Raw genomic sequence first — 18,980 nt, 5'->3', positions numbered from 1 at the left:
CTAAAAGATAATACACGAAATTACATCCCCATGCATGAACCTGTAAAATTTAAGCAATCCACGAAAATTGGCCCCCATGAATTTTAAAGATTCCACAGTATACATGTGTATAGTTGTATATGTTACATTTAGTGTCTAAAATATTTGATTAAAATAGTTTTAGCAAGTTAGCATAGATTTAACTAACGGCACATTTTATTAAATGTGTCTGTTTAGGTAAACTGTTACACAAGAGATGTCCTTGATATAATGAAAGCTGCTTGTCGTTAAAATGTAAATACATGTAGAACACACAGTACTGGAAGTTTCAATGTGGTTGCCTTTATATGTGTTCTTCATAGTATGTGCTTGTTATCCTAAAGCCTTTTTTTTTTTTAATGATAGCACTTTTTATGTTTTCAACTGAATTTTTGTTTTTCTTCATGGTAGGCAAAGAAAAAAGAACTTGACTGCATGACAAAGGATGTTCTTAGATCTCTCATGAAAATATGTTCAAAGTCAAGCAGAGAAACAAGGGAACAGAGGTAATGTGTTTATTTTTTATTGATCAAGTAAAATGTTTATTACATGTAATTAAAAATCATTCCATATACATGTATGCAAATTTTTTTTTAAATTTACATTTTAGAACTATGTATATTGAAAAATTTCAACACATTGTGTTAGAGGAGCTGAAGGCAATAGAAAAGGACGTGTCAAGTTTGAAGAAAACAGAGGATGAATGCATGGTATTTCCTTGTTAAGTTTACTTGAGCTGAAGGTCAAGTTAGCTTTATTGATCTAAAATTGTCCGACTGGTTGTTGTTTTTGTTGGCATCATTGTTGTCGTTGTTGTTTGCGAACTCTTTACTAGTTCTTCTTTCTCCCAAGAACCACTGAATAAATTTGCAAAGTTATGTTAAATTTGCATAAAGCATCCTTGGGAGAAAGAAAAAAAAGCTTGTTCAAAATTTGTTCAAACTTCCAAATAGAGATGAATAAGAATGATATTTAAATGAAACTGTGAAAATGAAGTGAATTTCTCCTCCACTGATCTTAATTTCAGTCACTGGTTTAAAATTTTGTGCCCTCTGCGCAGGATATTGCACATTACTGTCATAAAAAGCAAATGCAAGGTAAAATTTTCAAATATACAGGTTATCATGTGACGTTTTTATTGATAAAAAAATACGTATCATAAAAATTACTTTTAGTGAAATGAATCATTAAAATAATGTTCAGAAGTATATATCATTTCGCCGCTTCTTCAAAATCGACGTTATCCATGTCGGAGTCTGACACCTTATGATGACATTAGTTGAGACTGACATTATCCTTCCATCGCTGAAATTTATGAGAAAATTGTATGTTTGTAATTTTTTTACATATGAAATTAAAAATGAAAACACCTTGTTCCTTTATAATCCTATATAAAATGTTGGGGATGATTCGAACATTCGACCAAAATTTGAGCGTGGCAAACAGATAAATTATCCAGTCAATTTACTTTATATTTTGCACATAGTTTACTTAGAAGTTGACCTTTCACTGTAAACAAAAATAAAAGGAAATCTTATGTTTGAAACATTCTCCCCTGTGACTCCTTAAATATTCTTATTGGCCATTATTAGAAATATTACTGAAACAGTTTTTCAACAAAAATACTCGGAACCTAGATTTTGAGAAAGACCAAACACTTTTAAATTCTGTCTGTCCTCCATCAACATTTGTACTTTTTTTTCTCTAACTTGTACATGTACCTCTGACCTTGACCCTATATCTGCATTTATATATATGTACTGTCACATTGACGGTTTGAGTGAAAATGAATTGATATAAAGGATCCTCCTAAATCACTAATATGATTTTTTGATAATTAATTCTTGTTATACTTTTTAAGACACTACATCACAAGATGGCGATTTAAACTTGCGTCGTGCGTTAACAATTTTACATTTTTAACATCTTAATTGTTACCTTTTTTGGTGTGAGGCATCTTTTTGGTAAGAGAAATCTAAATTGTGAAATTCATGGCTCTACCACCCCCGGGGCGCCACATGTGGGGCCAAATATGCAAAAAAAAAGCCAAATTTTAAAAAATCTTCTTCTCTACTCCCACACGTGAGGAAAAAACTGGTTGCATAGTTATGATGTCCATGAAGCCCTCTACCAAAATTGTGAAATTTATGGCCCCTGGGTCAGGGCTTCTGGCTCTAGGGTGGGGCCAATATGGCCATATAGTAAAAATGTATTAAATCTTAGAAAATCTTCTTCTCTACTCCCATATATATTTGTTAAAAACTAAATGCCTGGTTATGATGTCCATGAGGCCCTCTACCAAAATGGTGAAATTCATGACCCCTGGTTCAGGGGTTCAGGCTCTAGGGTGGGGCCAATATGGCCATATAGTAAAAATGTATTAAATCTTTGAAAATCTTCTTCTCTACTCCCATATATATTTGTTAAAAACTAAATGCCTGGTTATGATGTCCATGAAGCCCTCTACCAAAATGGTTAAATTCATGACCCCTTTAGGTTTTCAGGTTCTAGGGTGGGGACAATATGGCCATATAGTAAAAATGTTTTAAATCTTAAAAAATCTTCTTCTCTACTCCCACACATGTGGGCAAAAAACTGAATACATGGTTATGATGTCCACTAATTCCTCTACCTAAATTGTGAAATTCATCGCCCCTGGGTCAGGGGTTCAGGACATTGGGGGGGGGGGGGGGGGCAATTTAGTGTTAATGCATATAATGTTTGAAATTTTCTTCTCTATTCTCACACATCTGTATAAAAAACTGACTTATAATTATGTTTACCAGGAAGTCCTCTATTAAAATTTTAATTTTCATGTCCCCTGGAGTATGGGTTTTGACTATAGGGCAGGGCCAAAATTGATGTATACCGGTAGGTGTTAATGCATATAATGTTAAAAGATTATCCTCTTTACTCCCACATGCCTGAAAGGAAAACTGAATTCATGATTTTGTAAACCAGATCTTTAAGTTTTTCGCCAAAATGATAGGTTTCACTGTTCATTTTGAAAGATTTCAGGCAGGAAGGTGGTCGTCATTACAAATTTACAATTTTTCAACTCCAGAATGAAACCTAATTAATTAAATGCATATATGAGACTCCTCAACAAATTTGTGTATGGGTTATATGCTACTCAGGTGACTGTTAAGGCCAATTGGCCTCTTGTGAGAAATGAGAAACTATTTCAAAGTGTAGTGAGGCACCTTAATAAGGACATAATGTGAAGATTTTACATTTGCATGAATGCAAACATTGTTTATATATATGTTTATATATGATGTTCACCATGCAATATTTTTCAGCTTTATTTTGAGAAAAAACTGCAAGAGATCCAAAGACATACCTGTTCCCAAGAAAAGAGGTAAATGTATCCGAAAACCAATTGTATTATTTTGTTGAAAAGATGACACTTGTGCAAGATAAACATTAAATCCTCTTACCGCAATATTTTTTACAGTATCCATAATTTGATGGCAGCAAAAGAAGTATTTATGGAAGAAATGCATCAATGTGAAAAATGTACAGATAAATCACAGGTAACCTTGTGTTTAACTATATAAAATTGATAAGGAGTTCAAATTCAGTTGATTTAAGGTGGCTCACTATACCTTGTGAAATATTTCTTCAAATCAGCAAAAAACAACTTCATTATGATAGCATGATGTATGGGATGTAAATAAGGCAAATTGGCCAAAAAAGAGCAATTTTGGACACAAAAATGTTTTTTAAAATTTAGTACAGTAAATATGAACAAAAGTCTCGAGTAGATATATGAACTCAGAATCTGCAGTTCACGAACCAGATACTTTAACTACATGTAATAAGCTACAATGATATTTAATCAAATGATTAAAAAAAATCTAAAACTAAAGCACTCGTTATTTTAAATGATTGTACAGTGTATGTCTGTTTTGATGTACACTTTTGATGTACAAGTTTCCTTATTTGCAGTTGAAAGCACAATATTCCATCAAGAAAGAGCTTGAAGCAATGAAGACCAGATTAGTATCGAAAAATGTAAGGAAATATTTACCAGAAAAACTGTCAGCTCCTATGGTGATTATACGAGATAAATTATTTACTCAGGTCATATAATACGTACATGCATCCTTTTTTAGCTCACCTGAGCTGAAAAGGTGGGGCCTTAATTGGGGCTCGGAAGTTTTACATAGGAATATATAGAGTAGATCTTTAAAAATCTTCTTCTCAGAAACTAATCAGCCAGGAAAGCTGAAACTTGTGTGGAAGCATCCTCAGGTAGTGTAGATTCAAAGTTGTGAAAATCATGACCCCCGGGGGTAGGGTGGGGCACAATGGGGGGGGGGGGGGGGGGGTCGAAGTTTTACATAGGAATATATAGAGTAAATCTTTAAAAATCTTCTTCTCAGAAACTAATCAGCCAGATGATTCTTTATAATTGTTAAGACTTTGGCTCCTGGACAATTCTTTGGCCTTACAAGAAGGTTCAGAGTTTGATGTAGCTTTATATCCCATATATAAACACTCGTTAAGGATCTTTTTGAGAACTGCAATACTCAACATGTGATATGATTATAAAATCATCCTGTTAGAAAAGGGACTAATGATTAAAAACATAAGAATATCCAGGGGGGGAAATGGGTTATATTAATACAGGATCAACATGTATTATTGTACATTGTCCAGATTGTTTATATTACGACTCCATTAAGCTGATTTTATCATACCTATTGTTCCTCAGGTGAGCGATGTAGCCCATGGGCCTCTTGTCACATTTACCTGGGTTTTTCATGTTCTCTAATGTTATGTTTATTTATCTTTAGCAACAGGATGAGTTAGAAAACATAAAGAGATGTCTGCAGCAATCCTTCTCTGTCGGATGATAATGATCACAAAAGAGACAGACAAAATCTATTTGCGTTTTAATCATACTCAATAACAACACATTATGCAAGTATCTTGCATGAGAATCAATATGTTTTAAAATCACAATCATAGCAAATTGTATATCACAAGATAAGGTCTGTCGTGTTTCCAGCAAACAATTATGCAACTGAAAACTCTTAAGACTATATGGTAATGGAAGAGACGCAAAAAGGCCAAATTAAAATGTCTTAAAACTGTTTCTGATATCAAAGTTCATGGAGAAGGGGCATAGCTATAATGTTTACAATAATGTACATTTATTCACAAGTTGCAATTTAATTCCTGAAAGCTTTGTGCTGCCACAAACAACATTCCAGCACATTCATATATGTAAACATTGATGTATGTAAACATTGATTATAACGTTAAGAGTATGTATTTTTTACACTGAATATACAGTTAAGAGTAGGTATTTATATATGCGTATTTTATGAAACATGGAGAAAAAACAAATCTACATATAAATTATCTGTTGACTGATATTTTTTATTGTTATTTATACATGTCTTTTGTTTTTGTTTGTAGTGAATAAATTATACATAAAGTTTGTGATTCTGTATGTTTAATATGAAAATGAAAACGTCATTCAGTTAATTGTATGATCCTAAGTACTGGCTGTTGATGATGTTCCCCTTGCCCCACTGTCTGGTCGCCAAGGCTTTGCCTTTACTCTGTAGAATTTGGTTCCAACTGGTACCTTGAATCTATTCTGTGGCTGAAATTTCATGCATATTGTTTGAAGTAATGACTTAATTTGTTGAAATTAAGTTAAAATTTTCCAGTGTAAGTATATTGGTACAAGTTTGTTCTTCATAATTTTATAGCTTAATTTTATAACCAAAGATGTGTAGAGTATAAATCAGGGATTTTATATTTGATCATGTTTTTCTGGCCCTATGTGGACCCCTTAATCTTTCTCACAAACTAGAGACACAAGTCACAAATACTTTTTGTTTGGTTACATTGAAGTTCAAGGACAAACGTAGGTGTTAAAAGTTAAGGACAATAGTCAATTGCAACAACTCTAGATCTGAACAAATTATATCTTGGTTCAAAGTGAGAATAAATGGTTAGTTAATATTGCATGTACATGTACTTCGAACTTGTTTGTTTTCTGACATCATGAAATCCAATGGCTTGCCAACTGTCATATTTTATCTTATCCAACAACTTGTCCAGTTTGACAAAATAACTCCCTTTCCAAGGTATGTCATTTACTGTGCAGTTATGCTCTTACAAATTGTAAATGTAACCATGAGGTTATTGGTAATCAATACCATGCCTATCCCTCCATTGGAAACCAAGCACTTAAACATTTAGTATGAATTTAACCCACCTTTTTAGCTTGGCAGTACTCTTTCTCTGTGATTTCAGCTAGAACCCATGACTTTTTGGTTTCACCGGGATCTGTAAACAGTTTGAATTTAGTAGCACAAGCTTGGCTAATGCAAAACAAAGCATACCTTTATGTGAACTAAGCAATGTAACATCCTATGCTTTCTACTATTATTAATACTTACTGGGCTTTAGACCAAGTGTGTCTTGACAGTCGGTATGAAGGAAGTGAAGGGTACTTCCTATAGTGAACACAACATACTGGTCATGTCTGTCATCCAAACAAAATAGGGCCAGGTCCCCTACATTACAACTGAAAGGAAAAGCTGAATGAAAAATCCAACATGGTATCAACACCGTGATAGGGCATCTCATCCAAATGGTATATGTAGTATTACTGAACATGAAACATTTTTGTATCATTTCTTTTTTAACAAATGATAATTTATACGATTCTGTACATTTCCTTATGAAAGTATTTATTGTACCAGTAACTTAATATGCAGAAACAGAGGAGCATTTGTATCAAACTGATGATTGACCATGAGTTATTGTTCACTCTAATCATTATGTGTGACTGACCTTGTAATGGATACTTTATCTTCAGCAATGTGCCTAGTACTAGTGGTCATGGATATTTCCATCTAAAAATAATCATCAACAGTTACTTAAGAATGAATCAAAATGAAGCAGCTTTGATTAATATACAGAATTAAAACTTGTTTACTACGAACACAGATATAGCAAAATCTCAGATATAGCAACGATTTTTTGAGTCTCCTTTGAAATTCTTAGCAAATCCTTGTAAAATTTTACAGTTATAACAAGGTCATGTATTACGAATTTACGGATAAAGCGAACTGAGGTGAAAAATAATGAAATTTACCAGTACAACTTTTATAACATAAGATATTGTTTTAAATTGTTGAAAATAAGCAATAATTACAAGATACAGCAAAGTAAATCCAATGGGTCCTATGAATTTGCTATAACCAAGTTTTACTGAACTGTGTTGTGTTTATTTTTTAAAGATATATCAAATTCAATTATGAGATTGATAAGTTTTTGAGTGTTTTTTTATAAGACTGAAGTTGATCAGAAATAAATACCATTTTCTGCTGAAGTTCAGCAATCTTTTCAGATTTACTCTTTAACTCCTGCAAAATAATGAATAGATTCATTACGTAAATAATTGATGCTGTTTATGGGCATTTGAATTAATCTCAATACATGTAACCTTTTTGGGAGAAAAAACATTAATTAACCAATAAGAATTTCTTATACTTACATCTTCTAAACTTGCAATGCGGGATGAGTCCTCAATTTGACTACAAACATAATGGTAACAGATTAAAATCATGATTAAGTTGTTAACAAAAAAAATACAACATTATTTTCAGACTGATTACAAGCAAACCAAAGAAAAATCAATGAAGATAAGCTACACTATTTGTAGGCAAAATGGAAAAATATCCATTATAATTAAAAAAGAACTGAGGAAAAAAAGTATCCCTAATGGTATCGTGTCCAGTCACATAGAGAACTTGGACAAATTTTCTCAGACTTTGGATTTTCTCTGAAGCTTTGCTGGATGAACCTCTGGATTTGGGACACTCTGAATATTCCTACAGTTGATTCTTACCTGATCTCCATAACAGAGGGCACAGAGATGGTGGACATGGCCTGAAGCTGAGACTGGTACTGGGACAGCTGCTGTCTGGTCAGGGCCAGGTCATCCTCCAACTGTCGCCTAGCCGCACTGACACACAGAAAACAGGGTTAAAGCTAAGCACCATGGACAAACAATTTTTTTTTTTATTATAATCAAATTTGTTACATCCGATAGGTTTATAATTGAAATTATGATTGGAGAATGAAAACTGACTTCATAGTAAGAGTGATTTTGCTAAATGTGTGTTCATTGTAACCATTTTTTAACTGTATCAATTACAGAATGATAATGTACCAATTAATTTTGAATTATATTCTTTTTTACATGCTATTCCTCAGGTAACATGCAAGGTTTCTTATTATAATATATATAAATGTATATTAATACAATATGCTGTATATACATAATGAAAAGAATCAAATATTGCAAGACGTTCCCTTACTTGTATTCCCTTTCTTTGTCTGAGAGATGTGACATTGCTCTTGTTTTAATGTCTTCTAGTTTGCTTTTTTCTTCATTTAACTTCAGAATGGTTTCTATAAGTTAGAGGATTCAAATCAACACAATTCATTTTCAAAAAAATTTCCTGCAACAAATATATATAATTCAACCTACAGAAATGTTCACACAGTAAAACAAAGAGACCTTGGTCAGTAGACAACTGTTCCAGCAAGTCTTTTTCCTTAGCTCTCAGATCCTCAATGACTTTATCTTTATCTTGAGAAAGTTTTGTCACAGCTTCATTGAAAGCAACCTGAAATTTGAATAAACTTTTTAGTAATCAAGGTAACAATTGGTTAGCATTATGCACCAATATTCTGAAAGATACATGTGCAGGGAGGCACATTCGTTAACCTGTTTTTCAGCTTGTAGACTGTTATGGATGGCAGTCAGAGAGTCAGACTTTTCTTTTTCAAGTTTGCTGATCATTTCAGAAATCTCTTTTTCATGCTTCCGTTTTAATTCAATCAATGCCTGTTGAGAAACAGTTAATTTGCTCATTAATTTCAGCTCCATGTAGTTAAAACTACAAGCATATCTTTACACACCAACAAAGTACAACATTAAAACACTTTTATTTAGTTGCTAATTTGCATACCTTGTCTTTTTCTGCTGTCAGTCTCACTTCTATACAAGCCATCTGGTTCCTATGTTCCTCTTTACTGATCGCCACATCACTTTCACCAGATCTCATCTGAATTTCTCCTGAATCAACCGTTCCTTCCTTCTCCACATCTTCTTTGTTGGTTACATCAAAAGAAGCTTGATCCTCTTGCTGCTGGTTCATTTTGTCTGTCTGAGTCTCCATATCTGAACCTTCAACTTGTGTCCTCAAGGGCAAGCTTGTTTGTATCTCTTGAGAGCTCTGCTGTTTGGGTTCTGTCTGTGTTTCAATGTTCATACCTTCTGAACTCATCGACAAGCTAGTCTGCATTGCCTGCTGAACGATCTCTGGGGACTCTGTCTGAGTGTTGCTTTCTGTCCCATCCTGCATGGATAAGTTGGTCTGAGCCCCCTGTTGAACCACTGCTGCTAAGTCTGTCTGTGTGTCGACCTCTGTGCCCTCACTCATAGAGAGGCTGGTCTGAGCCTCTTGTTGAGCCACAGGTGTAATGTCTGTCTGGGTTTTCGTCTCTACTCCCTGCCATTGGTCTGTTTGCATTTCCGACTGACTTGTGTTGGTCTTGTCTGTTTGGGCTCCTTGAGGTATACTCTCTGTGCAGGGTGTTTGCGAGTCCTTATGATCATACATCCTGTCAGTGTATGAATTAAGTTGTAACTGAAGTTCATCAATCTGTTTTTTCATATCTTTTTCCATGTTCAGTTTATCCTCTTTAACTGTCAGTTCACTTCGTGTCTTGAATTCCTCCAAAGCTTTCTGGTAATCTCCATCTAGGGTCTCCTTTAATATTTCGTATGATTTTTCAAACTCTGCATTCAACTGGTGTGACAGAGTTTCAAGCTCATCATCTTTTTCCTTGGTCAGGGATTCCTTTTGTTCTTTCATCAGGTTTTCTAATTTATCACTGTGGCACTGTTGCATAGACTCCATTTCTTCTTTGTGTTTAGCTTCAAGTCCCTCTCTGCAAGCTTCAAGTTCTTTTTTCAGTTTTTCTTCATGCTCATCCTGCAATATCTTCGTTATGTCTGTTTTCTCTTGTTGAAATTGAGCAAATAGTTTCTCTTCCTCCTTACTTTTTTCGCTAGAGAAGCCTGAAATTTTCTCTTTTAGTTTGGCTTCAACTGCCTCTTGCTCGGATATCTTGTTCTCCAATTCTAAAATCTGCTCCTGAAATTCGGACCGTAATTTATCAAGTTCAACTTCAAGCTCAAGTGAATTTTCTTTTTTAATTTCTTCAATTGTATTTTGATGTTCCTCTTGTTGTTTTTGAAATTCTCTATTAAAGTTTTCTTTCTCCTTTTCAAGTTTACTCTCCGAATTGACCCACTTTTGTTTCAAACTTTCAATTTCCTTATTCATGCTCTCAATCAAAGACTCATTTTCAGAGAGCTTCTGTTGGAGCACCTTCTCTTTTTCATTACACTGAGCAATTAATTTCTCCTTCTCTACACATCTTTCCTGTTCTTCCTCCAATGATCTTTTAAATTTGTCTAAATTCTTGTCAAATGAAGCCAAACAACGTTTCACTGTCACAGTTAATGAGTCTTGTGTATTTGCCATCTCAGATGACATGACGGTTTTACTTTCTTTGACACAAGTCAGCAACTCCATTAAATCTGATTTCAGTCTGGCTGCTTCCTGTGAAATGTTCACTAATTTTCCAAGCTTGCCTTTAGACTCCTCCAGTTCATGAGTCAATGTCTGAACTTTGGCCTTTAGTACTGTCACTTCCTCTGGCTTCTCCTCAGGAATCAAAGGTTCTGGTTTTTGTTTTTCTCCTTTACTTGGTGGGGAGTCAGCAATGGAAGAAGGCATGGAGTCTTCTATGTAAAAATCTGCTGTAGTGAATTCTTGAGAGGTCTCCATGTCTGGGTCTGTTTGTCTCCTGACTCGCCTTTTCCCTGATGAAGCACTCTCTGAGGTTTTTTCATGTCCTGAGAGTTCACTCTCTGTGGATTTTAATTGTTCTCCTGAAGAAGTAGAAGCCCCAAAAGACTCGCTAGTACCTTCTACACCACACACAGATTTTTTGGCACTTACGTCCGTCTCACATTTTATTGCACTTTCCCCTGGATAAGTTTTGTGAAAATTAACAACATTTGAAGCACTTGGCATTTTGTCCTTGCTGCAAATTTTCATTTGTTTTGTTAATTCTTCTGAAAGACTTTTCGGCATTAAAAGTTCGGGTTTGTCAGCACAAGTTTCCTTCTGGATTTGAAGCAGAAGATTTGGATCCATCTCACTGCTTGCAACTTGCTGCTCCAATGAAAGACTTTCTTCTGTGGTTAGAAAGGTTTCCTCATCACAGTTGTTGATTATCTCAATGTCAGAGGTGGCCATGCCATGAGCAGGGCCCCCTTTCACAGTAGTGTCATCAAACTTAAACATTGATCGCTCAAAGAAAACATCCTTCATTAAGAAAGACACATCCAGTGGAACCCTACAAATCCAAACATCATGTTAAAGGTCTTATTTTGGAATCATATACTAGTACATGTACTAAAAATTTACAATGATAGATGACATAAAACTATGGTATTTAACTAATGTATACTCACTGGAGATCTTGGGCAAGTTCCGGGACCTCATTTCTCAGCATTGTAACATCATCTGGTGTAATTGGGGGCAAGTGTTGATCAAATGCTTTGGGTTCCTCAGTCTGAAAAATTGTTAAAGTACAATACTGTAAATATTGTTCCTGGTAAGGTGAAAAGGGCAATATATTTAATTAAGACATAAAACACCATTCAATCAGTTAAAACCTTGGGTGATAAATATTAATTTGTATCATCATGCATGAATTGATTTGCACAACTGTCTTACAGCAAATGATGAGGGTGAATCTTCCAGTCCATTGAACAGTGACTGAAGGAAATGGTTGCCTGAAACAGAGCAAAATACCAATGTAAACTATCTTTGCTTTTGAAATACCAGCTAGGTAACAAAATCATTTTCTGGAATTTTGTTTACGTAATTTTATTACATTTACACAAAAGGTTAATGTAAAAGGAAAGTGTCAAGTTTTTAATAGTACAAGAGAGTGGCCTTACCAACTTCTTTGTGGAACATTTCTCTCCTCTTCAATTCATCTTCATGAACATTCTGTGATTCAACAGCTAAATGGTTTGCCCACTGTAATTACAATTAAAACATATTACTTTATGTACTTCTATAATTTCAATAACTGGTCTATTTGTACATGCACAATTGATCGTGGCCATATTTAGACTATATTGGTCTCCTTTAGAAGAAGAGCTCTATATAAAAATAGAGGAAAATACCCAAAAGGAAAAAGATTAAATGTATGGATTTTTTCTTTTCTAAATACATTGTAATTGTTTATAGCTCAACAAATCATATCTTGAAATTTTAAGTAGATCTGGTGATTAATTTGTTGACTTTCCAGCCTCCTTAAAAAAATAATTTTGAACGATTCATAGCAAAAACTTTACCAGTTCACGCACCAACTTTATCAGTTATGCACTGTACACAAACAGTCAATGCAAATTACAAAAGTGTAATATTGTAGTTTTTCCTAAATAAAAAAAATTATACTGAAGCAATGTAGTAACCTTTAAGAACTGGGTGGAGAACTTTCTTCGGCGCACCACCTCCACCACCAGTTTAGCGTACACTTGTGGTGCCTCATGGATCTGTTTCAGAATGTCTAGCCTCTTTTTCAGTCGTTTCAAGTTTTCATGGTATATCATCAACTTTCCATCAACATCACAGATTCTTTTCTCTACCAACATCACCCATCTATCAAAACAGAGAGGTTGAAAAATATTAAAGATATCAGTAGATTTTTACACATTAAATGACCTATTACGTTTTTTTGGTTTTTCTTTTTTTTTTTTTTTTTAGAAAAAAGTGCATAAAAACAATCCATAAATCATTGCTGTCATTATAATTACCACTGTACATGCATTTTTAATCCCTGTATAACCTTAAAAAGTTATGTTGCAATATGATATTTCAAGAAGTCCCAACTACATAGATTCAGACATAAAAGCTGCAACCATAACTATCATGGCAGATATTACACATACCGGATCATTCAACCTCAAAAGGAAGCAGACCGAATGTCTGAGACATCAAACAAAATCACAGTACCTGAGTCTGGTGTGGAGATTGACAGACAACTCCTCTTTGGCCATCTTACACTTCTTCTTGGTTTCCTGGAGTTTTTTGTGGTTGTTAACCATGACAACCAGCTGTTTCTTGTGGCTGTTACAAAGGTCAGGGAGGATGGAGGTGTCCCTCAGGGTACTGACCCGCGTCTGGTTCTGATATAATGCCTGTAAACGCGGAGACAGTGTAAATACTATAACTTTATTCTATTAATATTCTTCTCCAAAAAAGTCTGAAAAAATAAACGAGGCCAGCAAGTATAAAAGTAGTCCCTGGACGGAACTCGTTTTCTTTACCTGTGCCAAATCACTCTGCTCCTGTACAATCTTTCTGGCTCCATTCAAAATCTGGTCCAGTCCATACAGCCTGTCCTCAATGCCCTTGACCTCTTTCATGCTGGGGTTGTCCACCTGTTTAAAGGTGTCAGTCACCTCCAACATCAGGTTGTCCAGTACATGCTGGTCAAGCTGCTCCGTGGCCTTCAAACACTGCTGGACCATGTCATGTAAACTGTGTTTGGGGTCCTGGTAAAATGGTAATTGGTTGGAGAATGTGGACTTACTAATTTACAGACTATAATAGTTATTCTTTATTAAAGATTCATTTATTCAAGATTGACGATTTTTATTCGTATGTTGGAAAACAATCGGTAAATGATTAAATGAGAGAGAGACAGAGACAGAGAGAGAGACAGAGAGATAGAGAGCACAATCAACCAAACAAAAACACCTTTTAAAGAAGTAAAGAAGTTGCATACCTGTGAGCTAATCCATTCAAACAAGTTCTTATCTGACATGGAGGCCTCTTCCATTGAGTGCAGAAGACATGGTAAAACTGGTATCTTTGATAGGAGATCAAGTGAAGATGCCACACTGACACGAAAAACAAAATATACCAATTAATGTGCTAATATCAGATTTTTCTCACTAAGAACTAAACTTTGCCTGACATAAGTAATTTTATACATGATTGAAAATGAAGATATGGATGTAGATATTATAACTTACCAGGAAAGTGTTGTTAAGTAATCCTCACGACACGTCAGGTAACCTGTGTAGGCCTCGGAAAAAATCTCTGATCTGTGTTTGAGGGCACTGTCAATCAGAAATAGAGACAATTCCTTGAAATTTGTTCAAACATTTGTTAAGCATTAGAAACCATAATCAAAGATAAACACGTAATCTAATCATGAACTGTAATGTTGTTATCCTAGTATATTTATCTCTCCATTTCAAAATCATCATATGATTTTATCTACAAGAATTTTTTTTCCTTTTAATAATTTTGATTATGACTCTTATCTTGTAAGTGTAGCCAAAAAAAAATGTTTTTGAAAGTACAAGATTGAGGATGTCACATCAAACAAATCATTTAAATATTGTCATCATTACATCGCTGTACATGTATAAAACCAATCTAATTTCAACCATCCCTATTTTTTATCTGTTTTCATAAAAATGCAAGTCTGGAAAGATTTCAAATTAATCTGTATTTAAACAGACAACAAGCTGTGTCTTTAAGTAGATCTCCTTAGCACTGCGGACTGACCTTGTGATGTCCTCTAGGTTAGCCACCACGGCCGCCCAGCCCTGCTGCTGGAGGTGTTGGTCATGGACTAACTTCTCACACGCCTCCACCTCCTCCTTGTCCACATCATGAATTTGCTGTTATGGATGACAGTCAATCAGCACATTCATTTATTAAAACAAAAATTTTTTATACTGTTGATTTCTCATTATACACGAGTACTTAATTCCATGATTCAGCTGTTTTCCATCAAATCGCGAACACCAAATATCTATCATAGTTTCATATAGTTTACAGATGTCCAAAAAATAAAAGCAAGATTTTGAAATTCGTGAAGTATGTTTCTTGCGATTTTACGCGGATATTAATTCCCCGCGTTTAATTAGGAATCTACAGTAATTTGCACTAATAAGCAATTCAGTATTTTTCTAATTGCCAGAGAGCGTACATTTAAAATTACATGCACATGTAGTTTATAAAGTTACATGTAGAAAATCGTGTTTCCATTATGAGGCTTTTTCAACAAAAATTTATAGTTTCTTTTAACAAAAACTCTCACAAGACTTACTATAGCAAGCTGAGATCTGGCCACAACTGTACCAAAGGTTGGAGGTAAAAGAAGTGACCCTTCAACTTGACTAGGAATATCCACATCTGGATTATATCAAACAAACAACAAGGTCAATGCCAGATATCTATCAAATATGCTCTATGCCTTCTCTGGATTTCTCCATACTTACCAGAACCATAGTGTACACTGGGTGATGGTGGGGTAGCTGCCTCAATTGCCATTTTGCTGAACAGATAAATTGGGTTTGTGTCCTGTAAATAAAATGTTCCTAGTGTACATCATCATTTACAATTGTTATATATCAGATCATAATTGAAATTTTCTCCTTCAAATGAAACCAAACCATTGTTAAAACTTTCTTCTACCTTCTACCAAGTCAGATATATAGTTACATGATTACAGAATAACTCACAGTGCCTGCATGGTATTTGTGGACCTGTGTGTTAGGGTCAAGGCTCTCTCCTCCACTGATCAGCAGCACCTGTTTGTCCTCTGATATGTGGCAAGCTTGACATATCACCCTCTGTAGCTCTGCCACACTGAAAGTTAGCAAACTGACTTTATACTAAATTTAAAGATGAAGACTATCAATAGATCTTTTGTGTTTATTTCTTTTATTGTATAATAAAGGTATTAATACTTGAGACTTTTCTCAATTCTAAATTCAACAGTGATAAACTGGTATAAATATACTTTAACATATAAATTGTCAGGAAGATTGTCTTTGTCATTAATAGACTCTTCTGTGGCAAAAATACATACTCATGACAAGGAAGTTCTCACATAATTCCTAGAAAAATTTTCTCATAAAGTTACCACATGTACATTAACACCCAAACATTATATCAGTTTCATTTATTCATAAACTATCTTTTTTTAAATGGGCACAAAGCTGTATAGAATGTGGAAACAAAATACGATTTTTACCTTCCAGCTAACAGACCCATGTCAAAGGTCATCATGGTCCCTGTGTCAACATGGAAGACAAACAACATCTTGGACACTGTCTGAAATCACATATAAACATTTAAAATAAGTATTTGGAACTATTTCTATCCTGTATGATGAATTGATACTCTGTCATAGAAAAAATTCCCTGAAACAGGAAGATTCCAGTAGAATTAGTATTAGTATAACTACACAACTACTGGGCTACTTATAACATGTGTAGTAGTTGGGACTATATATGGAGCAGGACCATGGATGTCGGCCTGGGTAGCTCAATGGTAGAGCTCCTTGTAGAGCTCCTGACTAGAGTTGTAGGGATCCGGAGTTATATTACCAGTCCAGGCCATATATATTTTTGGTATATGTTCATTAATCCTTTCCTACTCAACATGTGTAAAACATAGCAAAGAACAAAACATGTAAATATTGGTAGTATATCTACATGTATCACTGTGTTTTGTTTTCCTATGTATAATGGCTAAAAATACTTTTGAACTTTGTTGGATTATTTTTTTTTGGGGGGGGGGGGGGGGGGGGTTTGGGGTTACTAAATACAACCAAAAAATTTTAATAAATAAACTTAATGGATGTTACGTAATGGAAATTCAAAAATCTTTTATCTAAGTTCCATTTTGTTCATCAATATCTCAAATCAAAACTCATCAAAATAAAAGAAATCTGGCCCCAGATGATAAGACCTTGAAAGCCTACATATTGCATCAGTAATTGCAATAACACTAATACAAACAACTGATTGAAGGGTATACACGTTTATACATTATATTCATTATGTGTATTGTCCATTATATAGTAGACTAAATGGAATATCAATTACATTACAAAAATATTTCAATTAACTTTCTTAATTATTATCTGTTTTATTATTCTTTGTTGTTTAGATAGTACGTGTACAACATATATACAATATATATTAATTACTTCTTTTACAGCACTCTCTTTAATTAAAGGGTACCAGTATAAATATTGTATATATGTTATCAAATATGGAATTCTTTCCAGCTATTGGCCAATCAGTCAAAACAAAAGAAAAACGTCTTATAACCAGCTGTTTTTGTTACGTAATACTAATACACTCGAGGAGTCTGACACTTAATGTATAACAGATACTTTCTTGTATTAAACTTAGACATTAATTGAAGTTTAGTGAAATATTCCGTTGTTACCTTCTGATGAACTCGATTACCTTGGTCTGTTGTGTTTACAAATTCAGTCTTCTGATCGACCAGATGACGACAGCATAAAAACGAGTAATTTTCGCTCAAACGGGTGTCCCTTGCTTAACTACAAACATGCTAGTGATATTTCACCATTTTCATATCGAATACATCGCGACTCTATGCATTTATTTCTAATTTCAATTAGTAATATATATTTTTACTCAACAAAAATATTTGGGAAGACATTTTCCATGTTTACAATTCAACGCAGAAAAGTTCCTCAAAGGGCGGTAATTCTTTACTAACTATGCATGTAATCTTATTAGTGCCAGAAATTTTATACTACATTAATCACATTCATTTTTTTTTATTTGTTGGATTAGATCATTTTATTTTTATATTTTCTCTCTATTCTTATTCATAATTATCATTTTAAAGTCGTTATAATAAAATTGATTATCATTATCTTGTAATAAAACTAGGACTATCTTTTGATACGCAGTCATGGACGTATCGTTATTCATTTTTTATCTTTTGCAATGACATGTATTTTAACCTTTGGTGGTGCATACGGGTATGATAATCCAGTATAAAATCTATATTGAAAACACCAGGGACGTATATACTAAGTTAGTATAGGAAGTTAGTATATAAGTTTCTTATATTGTAAAGGAATTCTTTTTGTCATATCTAACAAAAAGAATTCCTGTACAATATAAGAAACTTATATGTAAATTAAGATTATCATCCCATTGTCTTACCATCGAAACTGGCAGATATAACAATGTTCCATTACAAAGACGTTTATGTCCTCTATGTACTTTAGATATAGAAGATGAATATCATTTTATATTGAAATGTCCCTATTACTGTAACTTAAGAGAAAAACTCCTTAAGAAGTTTTATTATATTAAACCCTCTGTCTTTAAATTAATTCTATTATTGTCAACACAAAATGTAAAGGATTTGTGCAATTTAGGTAAATATATTAAGAATGCTTTTGTAATCAGAAAACTTCATGTATAAACTTGCCTTTTTCAAGTGACCAGTATATGTATTATAACATGTGTATATTAATTGTATATGTCTATGAGCTGTACAGCTGTTGACTAATAAACAATACAACAATACAATATACGTCCCTGAAAACACGTAATCATTTTTATTAAGCACATGTAGATAATTATTATTTAGACCTAACGTAGTGCATTAACTAATATTGCAGACCAATGTGTAATGTTCTGCATGATGAGAACGTTTTGATCTATAACCATACTATATGCTCCAAAATATCGTATAATTGTTCATGCATGGGAATATATACATGTACTTTTCACCTAGTTTTTATATGGGAATATTTACATGTACTTTTCACCTAGTTTTTATATGGGAATATATATACATGTACATGTACTTTTCACCTAGTTTTTATATGGGAATATTTACATATACTTTTCACATAGTTTTTACATGGGATTATATAGATGTACCTTTCGCCTAGTTTTTACAAACACACTTATTTTATCACAGGGATATCTTTTTAAAATAAAGACTTCTACTATTTTTAAAACA

General features: G+C 33.8%; 2 protein-coding genes across 5 annotated transcripts; one reads left to right on the top strand and one right to left on the bottom strand.

The window, feature by feature from the left end:
• The first annotated feature begins 320 nt into the window (after positions 1-320).
• On the top strand, positions 321-5,472 carry LOC136269876 (synaptonemal complex protein 3-like). 2 transcript variants are annotated; one of them, XM_066065444.1, is made up of 6 exons: positions 347-524; positions 629-728; positions 3,321-3,379; positions 3,476-3,554; positions 3,970-4,035; positions 4,821-5,472. In XM_066065444.1, the coding sequence occupies exons 1-6, from the start codon at positions 454-456 to the stop codon at positions 4,878-4,880; spliced, it is 435 nt and encodes a 144-aa protein (XP_065921516.1). In that variant the 5' UTR covers positions 347-453; the 3' UTR covers positions 4,881-5,472. The 2 variants fall into 2 exon arrangements, with proteins under 2 accessions (XP_065921517.1, XP_065921516.1); XM_066065445.1 differs by lacking the exon at positions 629-728 and having other exon boundaries at positions 321-524.
• LOC105318403 (RB1-inducible coiled-coil protein 1) lies at positions 4,903-17,691 on the bottom strand. 3 transcript variants are annotated; one of them, XM_034456849.2, is made up of 25 exons: positions 17,415-17,691; positions 16,210-16,289; positions 15,695-15,821; positions 15,452-15,533; positions 15,280-15,365; positions 14,733-14,848; positions 14,192-14,278; positions 13,942-14,056; positions 13,481-13,708; positions 13,167-13,351; positions 12,626-12,812; positions 12,104-12,185; positions 11,877-11,935; positions 11,612-11,712; positions 9,030-11,493; positions 8,786-8,905; positions 8,576-8,684; positions 8,373-8,466; positions 7,901-8,017; positions 7,547-7,586; positions 7,368-7,415; positions 6,841-6,902; positions 6,444-6,571; positions 6,260-6,330; positions 4,903-5,638 (listed from the first exon to the last, which is right to left on the bottom strand). In XM_034456849.2, the coding sequence occupies exons 2-25, from the start codon at positions 16,275-16,277 to the stop codon at positions 5,528-5,530; spliced, it is 4,887 nt and encodes a 1,628-aa protein (XP_034312740.2). In that variant the 5' UTR covers positions 16,278-16,289; positions 17,415-17,691; the 3' UTR covers positions 4,903-5,527. The 3 variants fall into 3 exon arrangements, with proteins under 3 accessions (XP_034312740.2, XP_034312739.2, XP_065921491.1); XM_034456848.2 differs by having other exon boundaries at positions 17,435-17,690; XM_066065419.1 differs by lacking the exon at positions 8,786-8,905 and having other exon boundaries at positions 17,435-17,691.
• Positions 17,692-18,980: the final 1,289 nt, after the last annotated feature.

This window comes from Magallana gigas, chromosome 7, assembly GCF_963853765.1.
Source record: "Magallana gigas chromosome 7, xbMagGiga1.1, whole genome shotgun sequence".
Taxonomy (NCBI): domain Eukaryota; kingdom Metazoa; phylum Mollusca; class Bivalvia; order Ostreida; family Ostreidae; genus Magallana; species Magallana gigas.
This window is presented reverse-complemented; position numbering and strand designations above follow the sequence as displayed.

Excerpts from the sequence above, each read along its gene's own strand:
- LOC105318403 (XM_034456849.2), bottom strand. The coding sequence starts at position 16,277 with ATGTTGTTTGTCTTCCATGTTGACACAGGGACCATGATGACCTTTGAC. Across the intron at positions 7,587-7,900 it reads CCCTCTGTTATGGAGATCAG|TCAAATTGAGGACTCATCCC; the intron begins GTAAGAATCAAC and ends TTATGTTTGTAG. Across the intron at positions 6,903-7,367 it reads CTGAACTTCAGCAGAAAATG|ATGGAAATATCCATGACCAC; the intron begins GTATTTATTTCT and ends GATTATTTTTAG.
- LOC136269876 (XM_066065444.1), top strand. The coding sequence starts at position 454 with ATGACAAAGGATGTTCTTAGATCTCTCATGAAAATATGTTCAAAGTCA. Across the intron at positions 525-628 it reads AGAGAAACAAGGGAACAGAG|AACTATGTATATTGAAAAAT; the intron begins GTAATGTGTTTA and ends TTTACATTTTAG. Across the intron at positions 4,036-4,820 it reads CCAGATTAGTATCGAAAAAT|CAACAGGATGAGTTAGAAAA; the intron begins GTAAGGAAATAT and ends ATTTATCTTTAG.